The sequence below is a fragment of the Mustela putorius genome, unplaced genomic scaffold (genome assembly GCF_011764305.1).
Source record: "Mustela putorius furo isolate JIRA1106 unplaced genomic scaffold, ASM1176430v1.1 tig00537297_pilon_pilon_pilon, whole genome shotgun sequence".
NCBI lineage: Eukaryota > Metazoa > Chordata > Mammalia > Carnivora > Mustelidae > Mustela > Mustela putorius.
In genome coordinates this window covers 1,338,532-1,363,333 of record NW_025422435.1, presented here as the reverse complement: position 1 = coordinate 1,363,333, position 24,802 = coordinate 1,338,532, and the positions used below count along the sequence as shown (strand labels likewise).

At 38.8% G+C, this 24,802-nt stretch overlaps 1 protein-coding gene across 3 annotated transcripts in view; it reads left to right on the top strand.

The window, feature by feature from the left end:
- PHKA1 (phosphorylase kinase regulatory subunit alpha 1) overlaps window positions 1–24,802 on the top strand; it is a 148,573-nt gene that overhangs the window by 102,495 nt on the left and 21,276 nt on the right. For all 3 annotated transcript variants that reach the window (XM_045074010.1, XM_013048220.2, XM_013048219.2), the window contains exons 17-21: window positions 4,673–4,751; window positions 7,354–7,520; window positions 11,772–11,863; window positions 12,375–12,514; window positions 24,379–24,535. In XM_045074010.1, coding sequence (XP_044929945.1) covers window positions 4,673–4,751; window positions 7,354–7,520; window positions 11,772–11,863; window positions 12,375–12,514; window positions 24,379–24,535 — 635 coding nt within the window. The remainder of the gene's footprint in view (window positions 1–4,672; window positions 4,752–7,353; window positions 7,521–11,771; window positions 11,864–12,374; window positions 12,515–24,378; window positions 24,536–24,802) is intronic.

Sequence of the window (24,802 nt, the reverse complement as noted above, 5' to 3'; positions counted from 1 at the left end):
ATACTGTCTTGATGATTATAGCTTTAAAATAGAGCTTGAAGTCCGGAATTGTGATGCCACAAGCTTTGGGTTTCTTTTTCAACATTCCTTTGGCTATTCAGGGACTTTTCTGGTTCCATACAAATTTTAGGATTGTTTGTTCCAGCCCTGTGAAAAAAGTTGACGGTATTTTGATAGGGATTGCACTGAATATATAGATTGCTCTTGGTAGCATAGACATTTTCACAATATTTGTTCTTCAAATCCATAAGCATGGAATGTTTTTCCATTTCATTGGGTCTTCCTCAATTTCTTTCATGAGTGTTCTGTAGTTTTCTGAGTACAGATCCTTTGCCTCTTTGTTTAGGTTTATTCCTAGGTATCTTGTGGTTTTTGGTGCAAATGTAAATGGGATCAACTCCTTAATTTCTCTTTCTTCTGTCTCATTCATTGCTAGTGTATAGAAATGCAACATCTTTCTGTGCATTGATTTTAGATCCTGCCACATTGCTGAATTCCTGTATGAGTTCTAACAATTTTTTGGTGGAGTCTTTGGGTTTTCCACATAGAGTATCATGTCATCTGCAGAGAGTAAGTTTGACTTCTTTGCCCATTCAGATGCCCTTTATTTCTTGTTGTTGATTGTACCACAGCTTTCTTTTGATGTCCATTGGCATGATAAATGGTTCTCTAGCCCCTCACTTTCAATCTGGAGATGTCTTTGGGTCTAAAACTAGTCTCTTGTAGGTGGATTTTGCCTTTTTATCCAATCTGATATTCTGTCTTTTGATTGGGGCATTTAGCCCATTTACATTCAGAGTAGCTATTGAAAGATATGAATTTAATGCCATTGTATTACCTGTAAAGTCACTGTTTCTATATATTGTCTCTGTTCCTTTCTGGTCTGTGTTACTTTTGGGCTCTCTTTGCATAAAGGATCCCTTTTAATATTTCTTGCAGGGCTGGTTTAGTGATCACAAATTCTTATAGTTTTTTGTTTGTCCTGGAAGCTTTTTATCTCTCCTATTTTAAATGACATCCTAGCTGGATAAAGTATTCTTGGCTGCATATTTTTCTCATTTAACACCCTGAATATATCATGCAAGTCCTTTCTGGCCTGCCAGGTCTCTATGCATATGTCTGCTGCCAATCTAATGTTTCTACCATTGTGGCTTACATACCTCTTGTCCCAAGCTGCTTTCAGGATTTTCTCTTTGTCTCTTGAGATTTGCAAGTTTCACAGTTATATGTCAGGGTGTTCACCTATTTCTATTGATTTTGAGGGGGGTTCTCTGCGTCTCCTGGACTTGAATGCATGTTCCCTTCCCCAGATTAGGGAAATTCTCTGCTATAATGTGCTCCAGTGTACCTTCTGCCTCTCTCTCTCTCTCTCTCTTGCCTCTTCTTCTGGGATCCCAATTATTCTAATATTGTTTCACTTTATGGTATCACTTATCTCTCAGATTCTCCCCTTATGATCCAGTAGTTGTTTCTCTCTCTTCTTCTCAGATTACTTATTGTCCATCATTTTTTCTATATTACTAATTCTCTCTTCTGTCTCATCCTAGCAGTTAGAGACTCCATTTTTTATTGCATCCCATTAATAGCCTTTTTTTTTATTTCAATTTGATTAGATTTTAATTCCTCCTTTTTCTCCAGAAAAGAATTCTCTAGTGTCTTCTATACTTTTTTCAAGCCCAGCTAGTATCTTTATAATTACTCTGAACTCTAGTTCCAACATCTTATTTATGTCCATACTGATTAGGCCCCTGGCAGTCAGTACTGCCTTTTGTTCTCTTTTCCAAGGTGAGTTTTTCTGTCGTGTCATTCCTGCAGAGAAGTGGTCATTTTTCTATTTGTAGAGTTGCAGCTATTCTTTTCTTAGATCTCTGGTTGAATTCAGGGTGTTCAGAATGATTTGATAGCTGTCTAGCTGAATTCCTGGGACCAGACAAGACTAAGATCACTGACTCCTCTGCATCTTGGACATTGCCCTATTTCCTTTTTTTTAAAAACTGTATAATGTCCTTCAAGCTATGCTAATATACCTTGTGCCGCTAAATTTCCAAAGTGTACCAATTTTTTCAAATAAATAGAAAAATAATTATAAAAATCATAAAATTATAAGAGAATATCAAATTTAATTTTGTAAATCCAGATTAAATTAACAAATTTTCTATAAAAGTAAATCATATAAGAATAAGCTTAATAAGAGACATGGACAGAATCATGAGAAAAATTATGAAACTAATGAAGAGCATTAAAGGAGATTTTAATTGCTAGAGAGACATACCATGTTGCTAGATGGAAACAGTTAATATTGAGAGGATGTCAATTCTTATTAATCTATCAATTCAGTGCAATTCCAAATCAAAATAAGAACTCAAATTTTTATGAACAAACTGAATCTAAATTTCATATGAAAGAGAAAATGTACAAGAATAATCAGATTTTTTAAAAATTAAAAATGATGGGGCGCCTGGGTGGCTCAGTGGGTTAAGCCGCTGCCTTCGGCTCAGGTCATGATCTCAGAGTCCTGGGATCAAGTCCCGCATCAGGCTCTCTGCTCAGCGGGGAGCCTGCTTCCTCCTCTCCCTCTGCCTGCCTCTCTGCCTGCTTGTGATCTCTGTCAAATAAATAAATAAAATATTTAAAAAAATTTTTAAATGATGAGAGAAGACAGCCACTATAATTAAAATAATGATGAAGGTTACAATCCAGATAGAGGCCAAAGAACATTATCGGTAATAGCCAAATTAGGGAAAGAGCCCAAATATCTATCTGCTGATGAATGGATAAAGAAGTTGTAGTAGGTATAGATAGATAGATAGATAGATAGAGGAATATTACTCAGTCATCAAAAAGAATGAAATCTTGGCATTTGCAAGGACATGGTTGGTGCTAGAGAATATAATGTTATGTGAAATAAGTCAGAGAAAGAGAAATACCATATTATTTTTCTCTCATATGTGGAATATAAGAAACAAAACAAGCAAGCATAGGGGAGAAAAAGAGAGAGAGAGAGAAGCAATCCAAGAAATAGACTCTTAACTGTAGAGAACACACTGATGGTTACCAGAGGGATGTGGGGGCCTGGGTTTATTTAACCCAGGTGACAGGGATTAAGGAGGGCACTTGTCATTATGAGCACTGGGTATTGTATGGAAGTGATGAATCACTAAATTCTATACCTGAAATTAATATTACACTGTATGTTAACTAACTGGAATCTAAATAAAAGCATGAGAAAAAATATATAAATAAATATATTTGGGAAAATCCATTAAGGCCTGCTACTTTACATTTTATGCAAAATTAAATTCTAGATAGATTAAAAATCTAAGCAAAAATAAATAAATAAACCTTTGAAAGTATTATGAGGAAATATGGGAGAATGTTTTTGTGATCTTGAGCTAAAGAAGACTATGCTTTGCAAGACACAAAAAAGGAAAAAATTGGCAAATTCCCCCAAAACATAAAAATTTAAATAAATCTTTTATACAAAAATGAACTGTGTTTGAGGTAGAAAGGCAAATAACAAAGTAGGCATTTTCCATACATATGCCAGAGAAAATGGTAATATTCACAAAACATAAAGAGCCTTTGAAAGTCAATTAACAAAAAGATAAACAATAGAAGAAAGGGAAAAGGACATGAACAGGTAAATCATAAATAAATACAGATAGCCAGTATATACATGAAAACATGCTCAATCTTACTAGTAATAAAATAAAAAAATAAAAACAGTATCTTTTAAGTATCAGGTAAACAAAGATTTAAAAGATCATTATTAAAGATATGGGAAAACAGCTGCTTTCTATACCAATGGTGGAAATATAACTGGCACAACTTTTTTAGTGGGAAATTTTGACAGTCTCTATACAATCTTTAGTAAGTGTTCCCTTTGTCCTAACAGTTTTACTTATGAGAATGTATCCTAAGGAAATTACAGAATAGGTGCACAAAGATTTAAGTACAGTGATTTTCATCACAGTGTTGCTTATAATACAAAAACAGTCTAAATGTCTGCTATGGAATCTTTTTTAGTTTTTACAAAGGATAAGTTAGGAAAAAAATGGATCACAAAAGAGTAAGTATTGTATGATCCCCTGCACATAAAGTCAGGTAATTGTTAGCCTTCTTTATTTTGTATGCCTACACACATACACACATACACAAACCAAGTCTGTTTACATGAGATAATATATAAAATGTTTAACACAGGGCTTGGCACCTAACATTAAACAAATGGCTATTGTTGTTGTTATTATTGTCAACTTTCAGTAACCATTAAGTATTCTGCCATCAGGCACTGTGCTAAGTATAGTCTTTGAGGTACTCTGTCTGTTGGTAATCGCCCTCACCATGGGTAGAATGCCCCAATGGGTAGAATTGCCCATTCTACCATGTTGTTAGCTCTCAGATCAATTGTTGAAATAAAAGGCACACAATGAGGAGCATCTTATCTGTACCATTACCACCAGAATGTTGGTTTGAAATAATTGAACTATTCCCCGTATTTCAAAGTTAAAACCGCAGAAAAAATGTTCTAAAATTCTCTTCATTTCACATGGAGCATTAGGTGTTATTTGCAAACAGTGACTCATGGAACACGACATCAAAAACTAATGATGTACTACTATATGGAGATTAACATAACATAATTTAAAAATAAGATTCTCTTCATTTCAAGATGAAGATGGAACCAGCTTGAATTCAAGTATTCTAGCGGCACTCCGAAAAATGCAAGATGGCTACTTTGGTGGAGCAAGGTAAGTAACCTTTACACACCTTTCAGTGAAATGAAATGAAATTTGGAAGCTGGTTATAGTAATGGTAGACTTGTGGTGCCTCTCTCTGTGTCTTTTTAAATTTATTTAAATTCAATTAGCCAATACATAGTATATCAGTAGTTTCAGATGCAGTGTTCAGCTATTCATCAGTTGTGCAGTTCAGCTATTCATCAGTTGTGCAGTATAGCCCCATCCAATGAGTTTAGAAGAACTCATTTTTGATAGATCAGATCAAAGAATTTAATGTTATAGAGAAGGCTTAGAATATTTCCCACCCTGTTCTTTGCCCAAACCTCATAAATCAGTGGACTGGAAAATTTATTCTTTCAAAAGCAAAAAAGTTACTGAACTATTAAACTCTGGCTGCTTTTCTTTTCTCTAAGTTTTTAGTTTGAAAAATTTCAAACTTGCAGACATGTGCAAGAATGGTATTGAACACCATATACCCTTCCTCAGGATTTACGTGTTGTTAACATCTGTCTCACTTGTGCATTCTCTCCCTCCTCTTCCTTACTCTCCTCTTACTCCTCCCTCCCTTCCCTTCTCTACTCTCCCCCCTCTCACAGATACATATGTGTAAATGTACACACATACACATACACACATGCATACACTTTAATTGCTGAAGTATGAGATTTAGCCAGAAGCATCATGACTATTCAACTCTAAACACTTCAGTTTGTCTTATGAGGACAAGGATATTTCACATATAGCTACAATATAATCATCATACTCACAAAATTTAATATTGATAAATTACTCTTGTTACCTAATCTAGAGTCCACATTCACAGTTAGCCAATTTTCCCAATATTAAAAAATATAGCTTTTTTTCCCCATTCTGAGACCCAATCAAAAATCACACATTGGCATTTGGTTATCATATCTCCTTGATGCCTTTTAATCTAGAACAGTTCCCCAGGCTTTTGTGAACCTTTCATGACAGTTTTCAACACAGTTTTGAAAAAGAAAGGTCAATTATAATGCAGAATGTCTTTCAATTTGGTTAAAGTGGTATCTGGTAGGTTTTTTCATATCCTTTCTATGATAGTCTTTACCCAGTTTTATCTTCCATTGGTGAATCCATTATTACTAATGGGGTTTTAAAGTGATGGTTCTCTGTCTCTATCATCCTGTGCATATATATGTGTTAGAATATCCCCTTTTATTTTGTATTTTTAGTGTAGCATAGATTCGTGGATTCTAAAGGACTTTTTTTTTTAAGTTTATTTATTTATTTATTTGACAGACAGAGATCACAAGTAGGCAGAGAGGCCGGCAGAGAGAGAGGAAGGGAAATAGGCTTCCTGCTGAGCAGACAGCCCAATACAGGCTCGATCCCAGGACCCTGGGATCATGAGCTGAGCCGAAGGCAGAGGCTTTAACCCACTGAGCCACCCAGGTGCCCCAGATTCGTGGATTCTGATTTTATTCAATAAGCTATGCTCCCTTTCTGTCATTGTTTATTTCAATGTTCAAATTATCCAAGGTCTGGCCTTTGGGAACTCCTTCAAGCTGGCTTCTTTTTCTTCTTTTTTACATCTGTTTTGAATAATGGTCTTTATTAAGTCTGTCCACCAATTCTGCTTTCAGTGGGTTTTTTGCTTGAACAGTGACCCATGGCTTGCCTTGCTGAAGGCAGAAGGACAGCCTCTCCAGTCTGTGAAAGGAAGTGGGAAGCGCAGTACTCCTCTTCATGGAGAGGAGGACATGTTCCTTCCTTTGAGAAAATGACCAGACTTAGTCCTTGTGCTAGATTCCTTAGTTGATTTTGTCCTGAATAGATACAGGATGTTGGTAACAGCCATAGCAATAATGTTCTCCGCCCAGTGCCAGACTGTGTTCTTGAGAAAATCAGTATTATTAATTTACACTTTGGGTTTTGCAATCAGTTTTTTAAGTAGGGGAGGATATAACCTACAATCCTCTATAATTCATAAGATTTTCAGATATCATCTTTCAATTTCAAAATGATCTTTGAGTATTTTTTTTAATGATGTGGTAGGTTTATGATGATTTCTCTTCCTTCTGTCCCAGCTTCTCTGCAGCTAATGGAGATTCTGGCCAGACATTTAACATAGTTAACAGCATAGTATATGGAAGTGAAGGAGAGCAAAACTGATCTGCTGGTAGATTGTGAACCCATAACTGTGGCCTTCATTAACACAGCATCCCAGCCTATACTACACCATGCTAAGGAGTGCATAAAATTTTATATTTACAGGGGCGCCTGGGTGGCTCAGTGGATTAAGCCGCTGTCTTCGGCTCAGGTCATGATCTCAGGGCCTGGGATCGAGTCCCGCATCGGGCTCTCTGCTCAGCAGGGGGCCTGCTTCCTCCTCTCTCTCTCTCTCTCTCTCTCTCTCTGCCTGCCTCTCCGTCTACTTGTGATCTCTCTCTGTCAAATAAATAAATAAAATCTTTAAAAAAAATTTTATATTTACAAAATTTATAGTAATATATAAAAGCATTAGCAGCCCCCCAACCAAAAACATTCTAGGTATCCCTTTTCTCACTGAAATGTGTTGTTTTAAAATGATTTCCTCTGATTTTCTGTTTTCTCTTTGCCCTGTAATTGTCAGGATTCAAACGGGTAAATTGTCAGAGTTTTTAACAACATCTTGCTGCACACATTTGAGCTTCATGGATCCTGGACCCGAGGGTAAGCTGTACAGTGAAGATTATGATGATAACTACAATGAGCTGGACTCTGGCGACTGGATGAATGACTATGATTCAACCCATAATGGTAAGGGAGCATCATAAAGGCAATGGCCTTGCTGGGCAAGAATACGAAGTATTGTTGAGCATCCTCCTTAATATTTCTCACTGCCAGAAGTCTCACTCCTATTTAATACACCTAGATTTCTACTTTTGTTTGGCTTCACTTTTCATCCTTCTACTTACCTTTGGTTTCTGGTCTAATATCCCTGTGGTGATTGTGGAGTATGGAGTTTGACTATCTCTTACTAAGGTCAGGGAAGATTTCCGTGCTGGGTATATGAAATGGCTGGTGATTTCAAAATGAGAGGAAGCAGTGGGGAGTGAGAGATATTTAATCAGGTACGTAGTAGGAGAACTATACATATAGAGTACTGCTTTTTAACATTTAAAAGCATAAAATTAAGAAACTCAGAGTGCTTTTTATATATAATGTTACCAGGGCCAATGGGAATCTCTAGGGAGGTCTACTTAGTTTGAAAAAGCCTATTCCGTGTGCCTATTGCTTTCATATTGCAAACTAGACAAATAAAACACAACCAATCTAATTGACTACTAAGAATATAAGGATGATATAGTGAGAAAACATCATAAGGACATATATTTAAAGTGGCTGAGAAACACCCAAAGTGTTAAAACACTAACCTAGGCAAGGCAAGAATTACATTGTTTGAATCCCAAAGGAAGAAGGGCCAATAGGAGCAAATTCTTCTAGCTATCTGAAGTACAGTTTGCCTGCTTTCATTGTCTGGGTATTTGCCTATTAGCCTGTTTCTTAAGGCAACAAATTTCTTTATCTTGAGAGTGGAATGTTAGAGAAAAGAAAAAAAATGAATTGGCTTTCCTTAGTGAGGTGGCAAGCATTATCTCATATACAATAAACCAATACATTATCAGTCAGAGGATGATTTTCTTTTTTGGGCTCAGCATTTACTCACCTAAGTACCATTTAATTCACTCTGCATTTGTTTCTGTAAAATCGAAAACCATGAATCTCTTCACTGGAAAAATACATTAAATTCAAAGTTATTTCCTGTCATTAATAATTACCAAATATCTAAGATATCCATCTTGGCATAAACAAATATTTTGAAAAGCAGACCAGAATAATCATATTGTTTGCTATTCTATGGGTGGTTGTGACTCTCCTCTGTAGCACTTATTCTTTTAGATTACTTTCTAAAATGTTATCTTTGTAATGATATGTATTACTATATTTGGTGTTATGTATTCGGAGTCACTCTCTGGTTTTGCTCATCAGGGGTCTCCCAATGGCTGCGCTTATCGCTTGCCAGCCCTGCTGTACCAAGAACACTTCTCTCCATATTATTCATAATCCTCCACTCAAGTATCTATATTGTTCAAGGTTATACTCATTGTCGTTAGGATTTCACTAAGAATGAGTTCCATTTTTACAGCTTTGCTAGTTTCCATTAATCATATCAAAACAGGAGCCCCTGGGTGGCTCAGTTCATTAGGTGTCTGCCTTTGGTTCAGGTCACGATCCTGGAGTCCCAGGATCAAGTCTTGCATCAGGCTCCCCACTTAGCAGGGAGTCTCCTTCCCCCTCTGACCTGCCCCCCTCTCATGCTCCCTCTATCCAATAAATATATAATTTTTTAAAAATCACATCAGAACACAGAAAAACATCTGGAGAGATCACTGAAGATGATCAAAAAAGATGAGGCATAATTGGCCTCACAGACTTTAGTAGTAATTCGAATACTGTGCTTTTCCAGCTATTAATTTTGCAAATGCTCTTGTACAATCTGAAATATTAAGATCCATGAGAAGAGAATGTTATAGGAGGTATATAGGAGTGTGAGAGTCCAAGAGGATAGGGAACATATCTATCTTCTTCACCACTGAAACCTCAGCACCTATATACCCCCCAGTACATTGTGGGCAATAAATAGTTGGTGAATAAATGAATACAGTAATGAAAAGGACCAGTGTGTGGCCAGTAATCTTTTTGACACCAAGGTCACGCAGAGATTGTTCTTTTCGTTAGCAACTGTAGCCGCCATTTATGGGATTTGTCTGTCTTTAGCTAGGTTCAGTGTTTAGTGGAAGATTTTTGCCTTTGCTCACCAAAGTCTCCTCCTACCAGTGAGACTCCAAGGGCCCTATTCCGCTCCTCTGCCACCACTGCTACCACCACCAGCCCCATCACATGTACAGGCGCAGATTGTGAAATCTTTGCACCACCTGTCCTATAATAAGCTCATACTGCTTTCAAGGGCCCTAATATTGTGAAAGCAAAGTTGAAGAACAGGTAGGTCCTCGTAAATGGCCCTAGTTTCTAAAAGGTAAAGCTGCAAGACAGTACAGTAATCACAACCTTGACCCCCGCCATGATCTAAAACAACCTACTTCCGGTGCTGTGTCATGGGCACAGGAGCTGAACATTCTAGTTGGTGGGGCAGATTGTGAAATAACTAAAATGTTCGTTTTTTTTCTCTTCCCCCTACCCCCACTAACCTTGCAGCTCGCTGTGGTGATGAAGTTGCTCGTTATTTAGATCACCTTTTGGCGCACACTACTCCCCATGCTAAACTAGCCCCTACCTCACAGAAGGGAGGGCTAGATCTGTTCTGAGCTGCTGTGCAAACAACCTGCGATTTAATGTCCTTGGTGACCAAGGCCAAGGAGCTGCATGTGCAGAGTGAGTAATGCCACGACTCACTGGAGTCAGGCACAGGATTGACGTGCAGCCCAGGATGGCGGTGGGGTGTGTATTACAGTGTAAGCAGAAGCTCTGTTTTGTTCAGTGCTTTATCCTCAGCATCTCAGACAGAAGGGACATGTCAGGCACTCAAATATTTGGAAAGTTAGTGAATTGGGTATAATTTTGCTATCGATAGTGCTATGCAGTCTGATTTAACCACTACGTCATGAAAAGCAGCCAGAAAAGAGACATGGAGCATTTTAACATCTGTATTAAATGATGGAAGAAGGTGTTTCCTTTGGGAAAGTTACTCCTTCGGAAGCACTTTTGTTTAAAGAGAAAGCACTGAAAACTATTACAAGCTAACCTCGCAACGAAGAGGGAGATACTCTCCCTTAAGTAAGCTCCATCTGGTTCCCTAAGGTCAGCTGTGGTATTTACAGTCAGTTGTTCCAACAGTGTAGAGCTGTGTTTCTCAACTACAGTACTCATTCCTCAACAACTCTGTCATTGTCCTCCCCGTGACCACTACCCCACTTTGGTAGGTATTGGCAATGAAGGGTGTCTTCTACTACACATTGCTAGGCTAGGAGTAGTCATGGTTCCTAAGAGTAGTCAGTGCCTCTATGGTAGCTGCATATGAAGGGAAGAAGGGCTCCTTGGCCACACCGAGAGGACCTAAATGGTAACATTTTACAGATGATGAGAATGATTGAGACGCATGTTCTTGCTGTCTAAAACTTGATTGACCATTACTAACCACAAATATTAAACATGAATCATTTAACATTGAGAACAGGGAAGAGCTCAGCATACCCTTTAAGGATGCTACCTTGACAAAGGGCTTATGTGAAGACATCAGCTTTATTAAATTATACTTCTAGATTGTGAATCAGGAAACTTGAGCTTAATTCCTGGCTCTGCTACTTACTTGCTTGAACAATATTTTGAGCTCTGTATGCCTCATTCTGTATCTGTAAAATGGTGAAAGTGACAAGACAGTCTCTCCTTTGAGGTTATGGTAAGTATTTGGACTATAAATAAAAATATTAGGAATATCTCAAAGTAGGTCAGCCACTACATTTTCTGACTCCCTACATAGGATCATCCATTTGTCTATTTTCAAGAAAACCCAACTGCTGACAGCCAGATATTTTCCCAAGGCAGTACAGAAAATAGAAAACAGAATTGGGTTCTTTCTGTTACATGTGGTATTCTATCAAAGTATCAGTAATAGCACCATTGTGATATTGATTACATTCATAGGCTTTAATATCTTAAATGGCCATTTGATGCTACAGTTCTAGGCATTCCACTGAAAGTATGTTTGATTGAACAATCTTGAAATTATCTGATATTCATATTTCTTTTCTGTGATATTAGCAAGAAACGATAAATTTCTCACTCTTGTTCTATAGAGAACAGCTCCTGTGCAACTTCATTTTGAGGGGAACTGTGAATTGTTTTTATTTGAATTCAGTTAGCTGACTGATAGTACATTATGTGTTTCGGGTGTAGTGTTCAAGAAGTTATCAGTTGCATATAACTGTGAATTATTTTTTTAGTCTCCTAAGTTATCTAACCTTTCCCATAAATGTCAACCTCTTGCAGATGTTCACATGTATCTTCCTACAAAGATATTTCAGGCCTCCCGGCCTTCATTCAACTTACTTGACTCGCCTCATTGCCCACAAGAGGACCAGGTAAACTTGCACGTGAGATTTTTTTCTGTCAGCCATTCACAAAACTGCCATCTATATGGTGAATAACAGAACAAGCCATTATGATTTCTGCTGTAACTGGTGGTAGACAAAATGCTACCCTGGTGAAGGTATACTCCTTTTTATTTCACTTTCATTTTGTTTTCATTTTAAATTCAATTAATTAACATATACTGTATTATTTGTTCTGGGGTCTTATATAACACCCAATGCTCATTACATCACATGTCTTCCTTAATGCCCATCACCCAGTTACCCCATCCCCCAACTCCACTCCCCTCTAGCAGCCTTTTCTAGCCAGGCTCTAAGAAAACTGAATTGCTACATCATTCATTTTGAAGGTTTCATTGTTTTTGTTTTACTTCTTATCAAAATTTAGGGAATTCTTATGGAAAAGGTTTAGAGGTGAAAAGATCAATACTCTAGGGCATTATTTAAGTTGGACACTTGTGGACTTAATTTTTTTTTCTTTTTATCGTTTCTCAAACTAAAGGTTCCCTCTGTTCATGTAGAAATGCATCTTCCCAGAGACCAGTCTGGGGAGGTGGACTTCAAGGCACTGGTTTTACAGTTGAAGGAGACCTCCAGCTTACAGGAACAAGCTGATATCCTTTACATGCTGTATACTCTGAAGTAAGTGATAAATATTCTGTCTCCTTTCATGTTCACGTGGAGAGGAAGTAAAATATAGTAAATACAGCTCAACTTTGGAGTGTCTGGATTTGAATTTTGCAACCTACACACTGTGTAACCTCAAGTCTCAGTTGTTCTCATTTATAAAATTTGGATTATACCAACCTCATAGAACTGTTGTAAAGATTAAGCAAGATGCAATATCTGCAAAGTCTCTGATACAATGCCTGTTACATAGTAGGTGACCAATAACTGTTATGCTATTTATGGTTATTTCAAGCCTCCTTTATTTGGTAAAAATCCAAAGATAAATAAATACTTAACTCAAAAGGAGTATGAGCACAGAGGCTTACAGAAAACAATAAACTAGCATTTCTGAGTAATTTGCTATGTGTCCAGAACCCTGGTAGGTACATTATATGTAAGTACCTCAAACTCAGTATGCCCAAATTGAACTCCCTCCTATCCCTCACTTCCCCTCCAAATATAACCTGAACTTCCTCATTTATTAATGTAGTCATCAACTTGAAGAAGCAGGATGGGCTCCCCTCCCCTAAATTTGGTTTGGATATTGAGACTGATGATACCAACCATGTAGCAAAAGAGTGTAAAATGTTTATTACTCACATAATGAGACTTCTTGGAAGAGTGGAACAGATTCCCACGTTGGTAAAAAAAAAAAAAAAAAAAGATTTAAGTGAGCAGGGAAAGTAGGCTGTGTTGGGCTTTTATTATGATTAGGAGGTGAGGCTGGGGAAAAGGTTCTTAACCAGCACCGAAGGACAGAACCCTTGGAGTTCCCTGACATCTTGCCCAGGTGTAGGCTGGAAAGGAAAGAGGGGTGGTAGGACTTGTAAGCAGTCAGCAGTCAAACATTAAAAGTGGAGTCACATTCTGAAATTCTGCATCCTTGTGGTTGAAATCAGCACCTACCTAATCAGCAAGCTTCGCCCCATATCCAGTTAAACACCAAGGTTATTCAGTTTTTCCTCTAAGTATTTATCTTCTGCACCGCTAGCTTGGCTACCTTCACTCACGTCTGTGTCTCTCACCAGGACTATTGCTATGGTTTTCTAACAAGTCTTCCTATTTCTGCCTTGTTCTCCTCAATCCCAGCCTCCACAGAGGAGAGTAACTTTTCTTTTTTACTTTTTAGGACAGAAACATCTAAATTTCTACAAAAATAGAGAGAATAGCATAATGAACCCTTGGGGCCACATCACCCAGCCTGAACAATGATAAACATGTGGTTAATTTTGTCCCATCTATATTCTCGCTTTCTCCCAGATTATTTTGAAAAAGAGACCAGAGGCTTTATCATTTCATTCCTAAATATTTCAGTATTATTTCTAAAAGTCAATGAAGCTCTTAAAACATAACCACAATGGGACTTCTAGTTCCAGACAAGATAGAATACATGCATCTCTCTCTGTTCCTTCTGCTAAGTACAAGAGGACATTATTTAGAAAACAAACATAACAAGGTGTTAAAAGGTAGAAAGAAGAAAGAAGACTGGTTAAGGATATCAGGCTCTGAGGATTGACAAGGTGGTTACCACATTACGTACCCAGGTTTTTTTGTCACCTCATATATCCTGCGTCAGATGCTGGAGAAGAACGCCGATGGGCACAGATGACCGGAGCCTTCAGAAAAACCTGTTCTTTCTAGACAAAGGACCAGGAAAGGGCAGACTAGCAAGACAGACAACTTTTAGACAGTAACTGCTCCTACCATAGAAAAATCTGCAGCACCGACTTGCCTCCTCTACCTTCCCCTACTGCCAGGGTGGTGTCAAAGAAGACCAGGTAGTGATCTGGGACTTTCAGGCCCTCTAGGCTGTAATGAAGTCCCCTGGATTTGTCTGACTCCAGACCCCATGCTGCTTCCAGCAGATCCTGGTGGTTAATGAGAAAGTGAAAAACACATCTGAAAAGCCGACCAGCCCCAGAATCAAATTTTTGCACAACCAATTGTATCAAAACCAGCCCAAATGTATTTTTAGCCATTCGGGGCTTGCCTGCTCTTCACACTCCTTGAAACCTACTCCACATCTGCCATAAGAGTTAAGCCCAGGGCCACAAATACCCCAAACCACTGCTCTCTACCCTAGAGAATCCCCAACAGTGCTACTGAAGGACATCACCTAGATGTGTAACTTCCTCTTCCCCTCTCCCCTGGGAGTTTCCTTGCCCTGATGCATTCTGGAAGGTAGAGCTGATGCTCTAGCTAAGCCTCTAGACAGTCTCCTGCTGTGAGGGACTTCCCTTCTCATACAACCCTAAGTGCCACCCAATAAACCTTGTTATGTGCTTCTACCCAAAAAAATGACATGGGGTCTTATTATTTTGATACCTCTGCTTCTTTCGTTCTTCCTTTAGGGTGAGGCATATCTTTTCAACAAATACCTGTTGAGTGCTTATTATGTGCCAGGCACAAGGCTAAATGGAAAATAATGAAAAGATAGAGAAGGTAAAACGAGATAAGGGGTAAGGACAGAATGACTGTAGCTTGAATGAAAACTGAAGATTCAGTCAGGTAGTTGATACCAGCAAACAAAGGGAGTTGTACCTGAGAAGCTTCTACTTTCCCACCAAGTCATATCATCCACGGTTGACTGCCAGCTCTTCTGTTCCTAACGTGGGTTTTCTTCATCTAATCCTGTATTACTAACTTCACCATAACATCTGATTGAACCTGCAGTCTCGTGGCATCACAATCCCGGACTTCAAGCTCTATTACAAAGCTGTCATCATCAAGACAGCATGGTACTGGCACAAAAACAGACACATAGATCAATGGAACAGAATAGAGAGCCCAGAAATAGACCCTCAACTCTACAGTCAACTAATCTTCGACAAAGCAGGAAAGAATGTCCAATGGAAAAAAGACAGCCTCTTCAATAAATGGTGCTGGGAAAATTGGACAGCCACATGCAGAAAAATGAAATTGGACCATTTCCTTACACCACACACAAAAATAGACTCAAAATGGATGAAGGACCTCAATGTGCGAAAGGAATCCATCAAAATCCTTGAGGAGAACACAGGCAGCAACCTCTTCGACCTCAGCCGCAGCAACATCTTCCTAGGAACAACGCCAAAGGCAAGGGAAGCAAGGGCAAAAATGAACTACTGGGATTTCATCAAGATCAAAAGCTTTTGCACAGCAAAGGAAACAGTTAACAAAATCAAAAGACAACTGACAGAATGGGAGAAGATATTTGCAAACGACATATCAGATAAAGGACTAGTGTCCAGAATCTATAAAGAACTTAGCAAACTCAACACCCAAAGAACAAATAATCCAATCAAGAAATGGGCAGAGGACATGAGCAGACATTTCTGCAAAAAAGACATCCAGATGGCCAACAGACACATGAAAAAGTGCTCCATATCACTCGGCATCAGGGAAATACAAATCAAAACCACAATGAGATATCACCTCACACCAGTCAGAATGGCTAAAATCAACAAGTCAGGAAATGACAGATGCTGGCGAGGATGCGGAGAAAGGGGAACCCTCCTACACTGTTGGTGGGAATGCAAGCTGGTGCAACCTCTCTGGAAAACAGCATGGAGGTTCCTCAAAATGTTGAAAATAGAACTGCCCTATGACCCAGCAATTGCACTATTGGGCATTTACCCTAAAGATACAAACGTAGTGATCCAAAGGGGCACATGCACTCGAATGTTTATAGCAGCAATGTCCACAATAGCCAAACTATGGAAAGAACCTAGATGTCCATCAACAGATGAATGGATCAAGAAGAGGTGGTATATATACACAATGGAATACTATGCAGCCATCAAAAGAAGTGAAATCTTGCCATTTGCGACAACATGGATGGAACTAGAGCGTATCATGCTTAGCGAAATAAGTCAAGCGGAGAAAGACAACTATCATATCATCTCCCTGATATGAGGAAGTGGTGATGCAACATGGGGGCTTAAGTGGGTACGAGAAGCATCAATGAAAGAAGATGGGATTGGGAGGGAGACAAACCATAAGTGACTCTTAATCTCACAAAACAAACTGAGGGTTGCTGGGGGGAGGGGGTTTGGGAGAAGGGGGTGGTATTATGGACATTGGGGAGGGTATGTGTTTTGGTGAGTGCTGTGAAGTGTGTAAACCTGGTGATTCACAGACCTGTACCCCTGGGGATAAAAATATATGTTTATAAAAAAATAAAAATTATATTAAAGAAAAAAAAAGTGAAGTTCAGGAAAGTTAAAAAAAAAAAAAACTAGTATTCCAGGTAATGTCAAACCACCTGAGTAGATTGTATAGATGTGCTGCATGGGTTTTAATACACTTGGAATTTTGCCCAATATTCCTCATGGATTTAAGAGTGGAAGTGGGGAGGTGGGGTTTCCTATCTCTGTTGATTAGCATTCCTTCTGCAAATTGTCTGTTTATAACCTTTCTTTGTTCTCTATTGAGTTATTTATATTTTTCTTATTGATATTGCATATCACTATTTTGTTTATTATGCTTGCTGCAGATATTTTTTCCAATTAATTTGTTAATTACTTATATACATTTCTCTATGCAGAGGTTTACTTTTTATATCATCAGATCTGTCAGACTTTTCCTTTTTGGCTTTTGGATTTCTTTTCATGCATTCCCCCCCACCCAGAATTTTAAAAATATTTTAAATACCTTTAATAATTTTTAAAGAAATTTCTATGTCAGGGCACCTGAGTGGCTCAGTCAGTTAAGCAACTGCCTTCCACTCAGGTCATGAACTCAGAGACCTGGGGGAATCAAGCCCCACATTGCATGGGGCTCTCTACTCAGCAGGGAGTCTGCTTCTCCCTCTCCCTCTGCCCTCCCCCTGTGTGCTCACTCTCGCTCTCTCTCAAATAAATAAATAAATAAAATTTTCTAAAAAAAAGCTATCTTTATGTCCTTAATTCTACTTGGAATTTATCTATGTCTTCTTACTCAGCATGTCTAAACTAAACTCCACTTCACTTTCTTGGTTATAAACCTACTGCTCCCTAACCCTGTTATAGTATCAACATTCTTTTAGTCACCCAGACTTGATATTGTGTTGTCATCTTCAACTCCTCTTAATCTCCTGCCTCTCCCTGCAACATCGCCACTACCATTGGGAATCAGTGGCCAAATATACATCCTCTTTGATCCCATTTTCAACTTTTATCTACCATTGTTCCCTCCTCACAATGTGAATACTTTCACCAAAATAGCCCACTGCTTGTCATAACCAAAACACAGGCCATACAAGATTTCTTTCCACACCTTGGCTCATGTTCTTTCCTCTACCTGGACTTCTTTCCTTTACCACACCCCATCTCTCCTTGTTGGAATTCTAGCTGTCCATCAAGGCCTAGTTCATCTGTCATCTCCAGAAAGCTTTCTCTGACCTCTAGGAATAAAAAGATTCATCCTTAATTATGAGATCTCAAAGCATGTACTCTTTTTTTGTATTTTTTTATTAAATTGATTTATTTATTTTCAGAAAAACAGTATTCATTATTTTTGCACCACACCCAGTGCTCCATGCAATCCGTGCCCTCTATAATACCCACCACCTGGTACCCCAACCTCCCACCCCCCCGCCACTTCAAACCCCTCAGATTGTTTTTCAGAGTCCATAGTCTCTCATGATTCACCTCCCCTTCCAATTTCCCCCAACTCCTTCTCCTCTCTAACACCCCTTGTCCTCCATGATATTTGTTATGCTCCACAAATAAGTGAAACCATATGATAATTGACTCTCTCTGCTTGACTTATTTCACTCAGCATAATCTCTTCCAGTCCCATCCATGTTGCTACAAAAGTTGGGTATTCATCCTTTCTGATGGAGGCGTAATACTCCATAGTGTATATGGACCACATCTTCCTTATCCATTCGTCCGTTGAAGGGCATCTTGGTTCTTTCCATAGTTTGGCGACCGTGGCCATTGCTGCTATAAACATTGGGGTACAGATGGCCCTTCTTTTCACGACATCTGTATCTTTGGGGTAGATACCCAGGAGTGCAATTGCAGGGTCATAGGGAAGTTCTATTTTTAATTTCTTGAGGAATCTCCACACTGTTCTCCAAAGAGGCTGCACCAACTTGCATTCCCACCAACAGTGGAAGAGGGTTACCCTTTCTCCACATCCCCTCCAACACATGTTGTTTCCTGTTTTGTTAATTTTGGCCATTCTAACTGGTGTAAGGTGACATCTCAATGTGGTTTTAATTTGAATCTCCCTGATGGCTAGTGATGATGAACATTTTTTCATGTGTCTGATAGCCATTTGTATGTCATGATTGGAGAAGTGTCTGTTCATATCTTCTGCCCATTTTTTGATAAGTTTGCCTGTTTCGTGTGTGTTGAGTTTGAGGAGTTCATTATAGATCCTGGATATCAACCTTTTGTCTGTGCTGTCATTTGCAAACATTGTTAAAATGTCTATACTGCCTAGAGCAATCTATACTTTTAATGCCATTCTGATCAAAATTCCACCGGTATTCTTCAAAGAGCTGGAGCAAATAATCCAAAAATTTGTATGGAATCAGAAGAGACTCTGAATCGCTAAGGAAATGTTGAAAAACAAAAATAAAACTGGGGGCATCACTTTACCTGATTTCAAGCTTTATTACAAAGCTGTGACCACCAAGACAGCATGGTACTGGCATAAAAACAGACACATAGATAGACCAGTGAAACAGAGTAGAGAGCCCAGATATGGACCCTCAACTCTATGGTCAATTAATCTTCGACAAAACAGGAAAAACTATACAGTGGAAAAAAGACAGTCTCTTCAATAAATGGTGCTGGGAAAACTGGACAGCTATAAGTAGAAGAATGAAACTCGACCATTCTCTTACACCATACACAAAGATAAACTCAAAATGGATAAAAGACCTCAATGTGAGACAGGAATCCATCAGACTCCTAGAGGAGAACATAGGCAGTAATCTCTTCGATATCAGCCACAGCAACTTCTTTCAAGATATGTCTCCAAAGGCAAAGGAAACAAAAGCGAAAATAAACTTTTGGGACTTCATCAAAATCAAAAGATTCTGCACAGCAAAGGAAACAGTCAAAAAAAAACAAAGAGGCAACCCACGGAATGGGAGAAGATATTTGCAAATGACAGTACAGTGAAAGCATGTACTTTAATATTATTCATTTATCTATTTTTATTTTGACCATTTCAAATGTAGAGAAAAGTTGTAGGGATAGTACAAAAAAAATTTATGGATGTCCTTCACCCAGATTCCTCCAGTTTAATCTCTCTTTCTCTCATTCTCTCTGTCATCATATATAGATATAGACATAGATATGGATAGAGATATAGATATATCTTTTTCTGTATCATTTGAGAGTAAGTGGCAGACATGATCCCCTTCTACCCCTAAGAATTTGAGTGGCTGTTGTGTATTTCCTGAAGACTAGGAATTCTCTTACATAAGCATAGTACATTTGCGATAATCAGAAAATTAGGGGCTCCTGGGTGGGGCAGTTGGTTACGTGTCCAACTCATGATTTCAGCTCAAATCATGATCTCAGGGTCCTGGGATGGAGCCACACATTGGGCTCCCTGCTTAGCTCAGAGTCTTGAGATTCTCTCTCTCTCCCTCTGGCCTTCCCCCCACTCTTGTACTCTCTAAATAAATAAAATCTTTAAAAAAAAAAGAGAGAGAGAGAGAGAGAGAAAGAGGGCACCTGGGTGGCTCAGTGAGTTGAGCCTCTGCCTTCAGCTCAGGTCGTGATCTCAGGGTCCTGGGATTGAGGCCCGCATCGGGCTTTCTGCTCAGCAGGGGATCCGCTTCCTCTCTCTGCCTGCCTCCCTGCCAACTTGTGATCTCTCTCTGTGTCAAATAAATAAATAAAATCTTTTTTTAAAAAAAGAATTTTTTATTAAAAAAAGAAAAGAAATTAATGTTTAAACAATACTATTACCAGGATGCCTGGATGGCTCAGTTGGTTAAGCATCTGCCTTCAGTTTGGGTCATAATCAGGGTTCTGGGATCGAGCCCCACATTGGGCTCCTTGCTCAACAGGGAACCTGCTTCTTTCTCCCTTTGCCTACCACCCCCCTGCTTGTGTGCACTCTCTCTCTCTCTCTGACAAGTAAATAAATAAAATCTTTTTAAAAAAATGATACTATCTAATCTACAGACTGTATTTGCCAGTTTTCCCAGGAATGTCTTTACAGCAAAAGAAAATGTAAGTTATGCATCTCATTCAATTCTCATGTGTCCCCAGTCCCCTTTAGTCTGGAACAGTTCTTGAGTCTTTATTTTTCATATTAGGGGCATTTGTGAAGCACACAGATGAATTATTTTTTATAGAATGTCCCTAAATTTTGGTTCATTTGGAGTTTGCTCATAATTAAATTCAGGTTATGCATTTTGGGCAGGAATACCACTGCAGTCATGCTGAGTTCTTCTCAGTGTAACATATCAGGAGGGCACATGGTGTCAATGAGTCCCATTGCTGGTTTTATCACTTGGTAAGGGTAGTATCTTCCACATTCCTCCACTGTAAAATCTTTATGTTGCATTTTGTAATTAAAAAGTGTTGTGTGGGGACGCCTGGGTGGCTCAGTTGGTTAAGCAGCTGCCTTCGGCTCAGGTCATGATCCCAACGTCCTGGGAACGAGTCCCGCATCAGGCTCCTTGCTCAGCAGAAAGCCTGCTTCTCCCTCTGCCTCTGCCTGCCATTCTGTCTGCCTGTGCTCACTCTCCCCGCCCCCCGCTCTGATAAATAAATAAAAATCTTTAAAAAAAAAAAAAGTGTTGTGTGGTGGGGCGCCTGGGTGGCTCCGTGGGTTAAAGCCTCTGCCTTCAGCTCAGGTCATGATCCCAGGGTTCAGGGATCAAGCCCCGCATCAGGCTCTCTGCTCAGCAGGGAGCCTGCTCCCCCCGCCCATGGCTGCCTCTCTGCCTACTTGTGATCTCTGTATGTCAAATAAATAAAATCTTTTTTTAGAAAAAAAGTGTTGTGTGGGGACTCCTGGGTGGCTCAGTTGGTTGGATGACTGCCTTCGGCTCAGGTCATGATCCCGAAGTCCTGGGATCGAGTCCCACATCGGGATCCCAGCTCCACGGGGAGTCTGCTTCTCTCTCTGACCTTCTCCTCGCTCATGCTCTCTCTCACTGTCTCTCTCTCTCAAATAAATAAAATAAATAAAAAATCTTTTTTAAAAATGTGTTGTGTGTAGATATACTTTGGAACTGTAAATATCCCGTTACTCTTCAAACTTTCATTCACTGTTTTTTTAATCCATTGTTGACTCTTCCTCTGGTACTTTGCATTTCATGTTTTTAAAAATATATTTAATATGTTAAATTCATATTTATTATTTTAATATATTTAGCATAGTAAATATGTTATATAGTACATGTTTCCTATAATTTAATATATTGAATAGATATTACATTATCATGGCTCAAACTTTTTGAAGTGCAAAACGATACAGGGAGAAGATAAAAAGTCTTTTTCCCACCTCTGGTCCCCAGATATCTGGTTCCTCAGCTCATAGGCAGTCAGTGTTATTGGTTGTTTGTGTATCCATCCAGGGACAGTTTATGCATATGTAGGTAAATAAAGCATATATGCATGTAATTTCACACCTGTTTCACCAAATGGGAGCATAGTATATGCACTGTTCTGTACCTTGCTTTTTTTTCCCTAAAACTATTTTTCTTGAAATTCATTACATATATATTCCATTTATCTGTGACTGCTTAACAAATAACCCCAAAACTCAGTGGCTTAAGATAATACAAGCAAAAAGTGTTTAGATTATCTGTCACAGCTCTGGAGCTTGTCCCAAGCTCAACTAGGCAGTTGTCATGTGGGATCTCATTCAGCTGTGGTCCGACAGCATCTGGGGCTGAAGTCACCATGAGGTTGTCCACTCATATATACTGGTTCATACTGGTTGTTGACTGGCACCTCACCTGGGGCTGTCACCCAGAACACCTACAAATGACCTCTCCCTTACATCTCTCTACTTCCTCACAGTCTGATGTCTAGGTTCCAAGAGTATGTGCCCCATCAAAGGACCAAGTGGAAGCTGCCTTAATGTTTATGACCTAGCCTCAGAAATCATACAGCACCACTTTCAACTTACCCACAAGCATGCCTGTGTTGAAGGGGAGAGAACACAGACACCCCCCCCACCCTCTTCATGGAAAGACTATAAAAGTCACACTGTAAGAAGAGCATGTTAGATGGAACATCGTTGGAGTCATGTTAAAACATAAAATCTGTCACAATCTAGACCTACATCATATTTTCCTAATAGTTCCACAGCTTCCATTGTTTGTGACCATACCATAATTTAACCAGCCTCCTACTGAGGGACATTTGGATTGTTTCCCATGATTCACTATCCCAGGCAATGCTATAGCAAATATCCTCACTGTGTATATCATTTCTCATGTGTGGAGTCTATCCTACAGATATGCCAGAATTAAAATTCCTAGATCAAAGAATATAGTTTTTTTAGAATATAGATTTTTAATATTAATACATATTTTCAAATACCTCTCCAGGGAGAGTACCCCAATTTTCACTCCCACCAGCAAGATATTGAGAGTACCTACTTTCCCAAAGCCTTACCAATGCAGTGTTATCAAATTTGGGGTTTTTTGACAACATGATAGACTTTAAAAAGTGTTATCTTGGTGTAAATTTTGATTTTCTCTTACTGTGTGTGTGATCAGACACCTCTCTATATTTAAAATTCATCAGTATTATGGCACCTGGGTGTCCCAGTCAGGTAAGCAGCTGCCTTCAGCTCAAGCCATGAAAATAAATAAATAAATAAATAAATCCATGAGTATTTGACCATATTTTCTTATCTGTCTTTTCTTTTTTTATTATTATTATCTATTTGTTGCAGTTCTTTCTTTCAGAGAGATCATGAGCGGGGTGAGGGGCAGAAGGAGTGGGAGAGAGAGGGAAGAGACTCCCACTGAGTGTGGAGCCCAATTCAGGGCTTGATCTCATGACCCAGAGATCAGGACCTGAGCCGAAATCAAGAATCTGACGCTTAACCAACTGAGCCACTCAGGCTCCTTTGTTGAATTTCTTTATATGAGGGAAATTGGCCTATGAATTGTAAATATTTTTCTATTTGTAGTTTGTCTGACAACTTTGCTTACAGTGGTTTTCTGCAAAATGTATTTTGTTGTTTTTATGTATATAAATCACTATTTCTTTTATGGCTTCTTTTTATAGATTATAGTTAAACAGTACTCTTCCCCCAGAGTTATAAAGTAGTTCTCCCAAATTTTTTCTAGTACCTTTACGCTTAAATCTTTGATATACTTGGAATTCTGATATAAGGCATGAATCCAGCTTCTTTTTCAGATGGCTACTTGATTGTCTTAACATTGTTTAATAAATAATCTACCTTCATCTTAAATTAAAGTTCTCAATTTCACAGCACTTTACATATATTTTATGATACTTCACAGTTGACTTGTGTTATAGTAATCTTTACAACAATAATGTGTATGTATCCTTTACAAATAAGCACACATCTTTTTCTTAAATCTCTATTAGTTTCCTAAGTTTAGCGTACTTCCTGAACTTTCAATAGTTAAAATAAGTCTTTGACTTTGTTTTCAGCTACGTCAAAGCCTGTAAAGAGGGTAAAAGAACGCGTTTTGTCAAAGCACACCTGTAACTAAGACTTGTTCTCATCTAGGTATTTGGGTTTCAGGGGCAACTATTAATCATACATTTACAAGGATTCCTAGTAAATAATTTTTATTGCCTAATGAAGAAGACCTATCAAAAACAGGTGTGTCTGTTATAACACGGAAACAAATGATTGTTGCCAGCAGCTTTACTTAAACTAATGTAGGTCTCTCTTTAACATTCCAGAGGACCTGACTGGGACCCTGAATTATATGATGAAGGGGCTACGACAGTCCGAGAGCTGCTTACTGAGCTCTATGTCAGAGTTGGAGAAATCCGTCACTGGGGCCTGACACGACACATCTCTGGGATCCTAAGGAAAAAGGTGGAAGCACTTGATGAGGTACTATAAATTCTGCTTGAATTGATACCAAATCTAAATGGAGGGGCTTTTTAAAAATCAGTTTCTGTAATTGATTTTTTTAAGATTTTATTTATGTATTTGAGAGAGAATGAGAGAGAGCATGAGAAGAGGGAGGGTCAGAGGGAGAAGCGGACTCTCCACCAAGCAGGGAGCTCAATGTGGGGACCCGATTCCAGGACTCCAGGATCATGACCTGAGTTGAAGGCAGTCACTTAACTGACTGAGCCAGCCAAGTTCCCCATACTT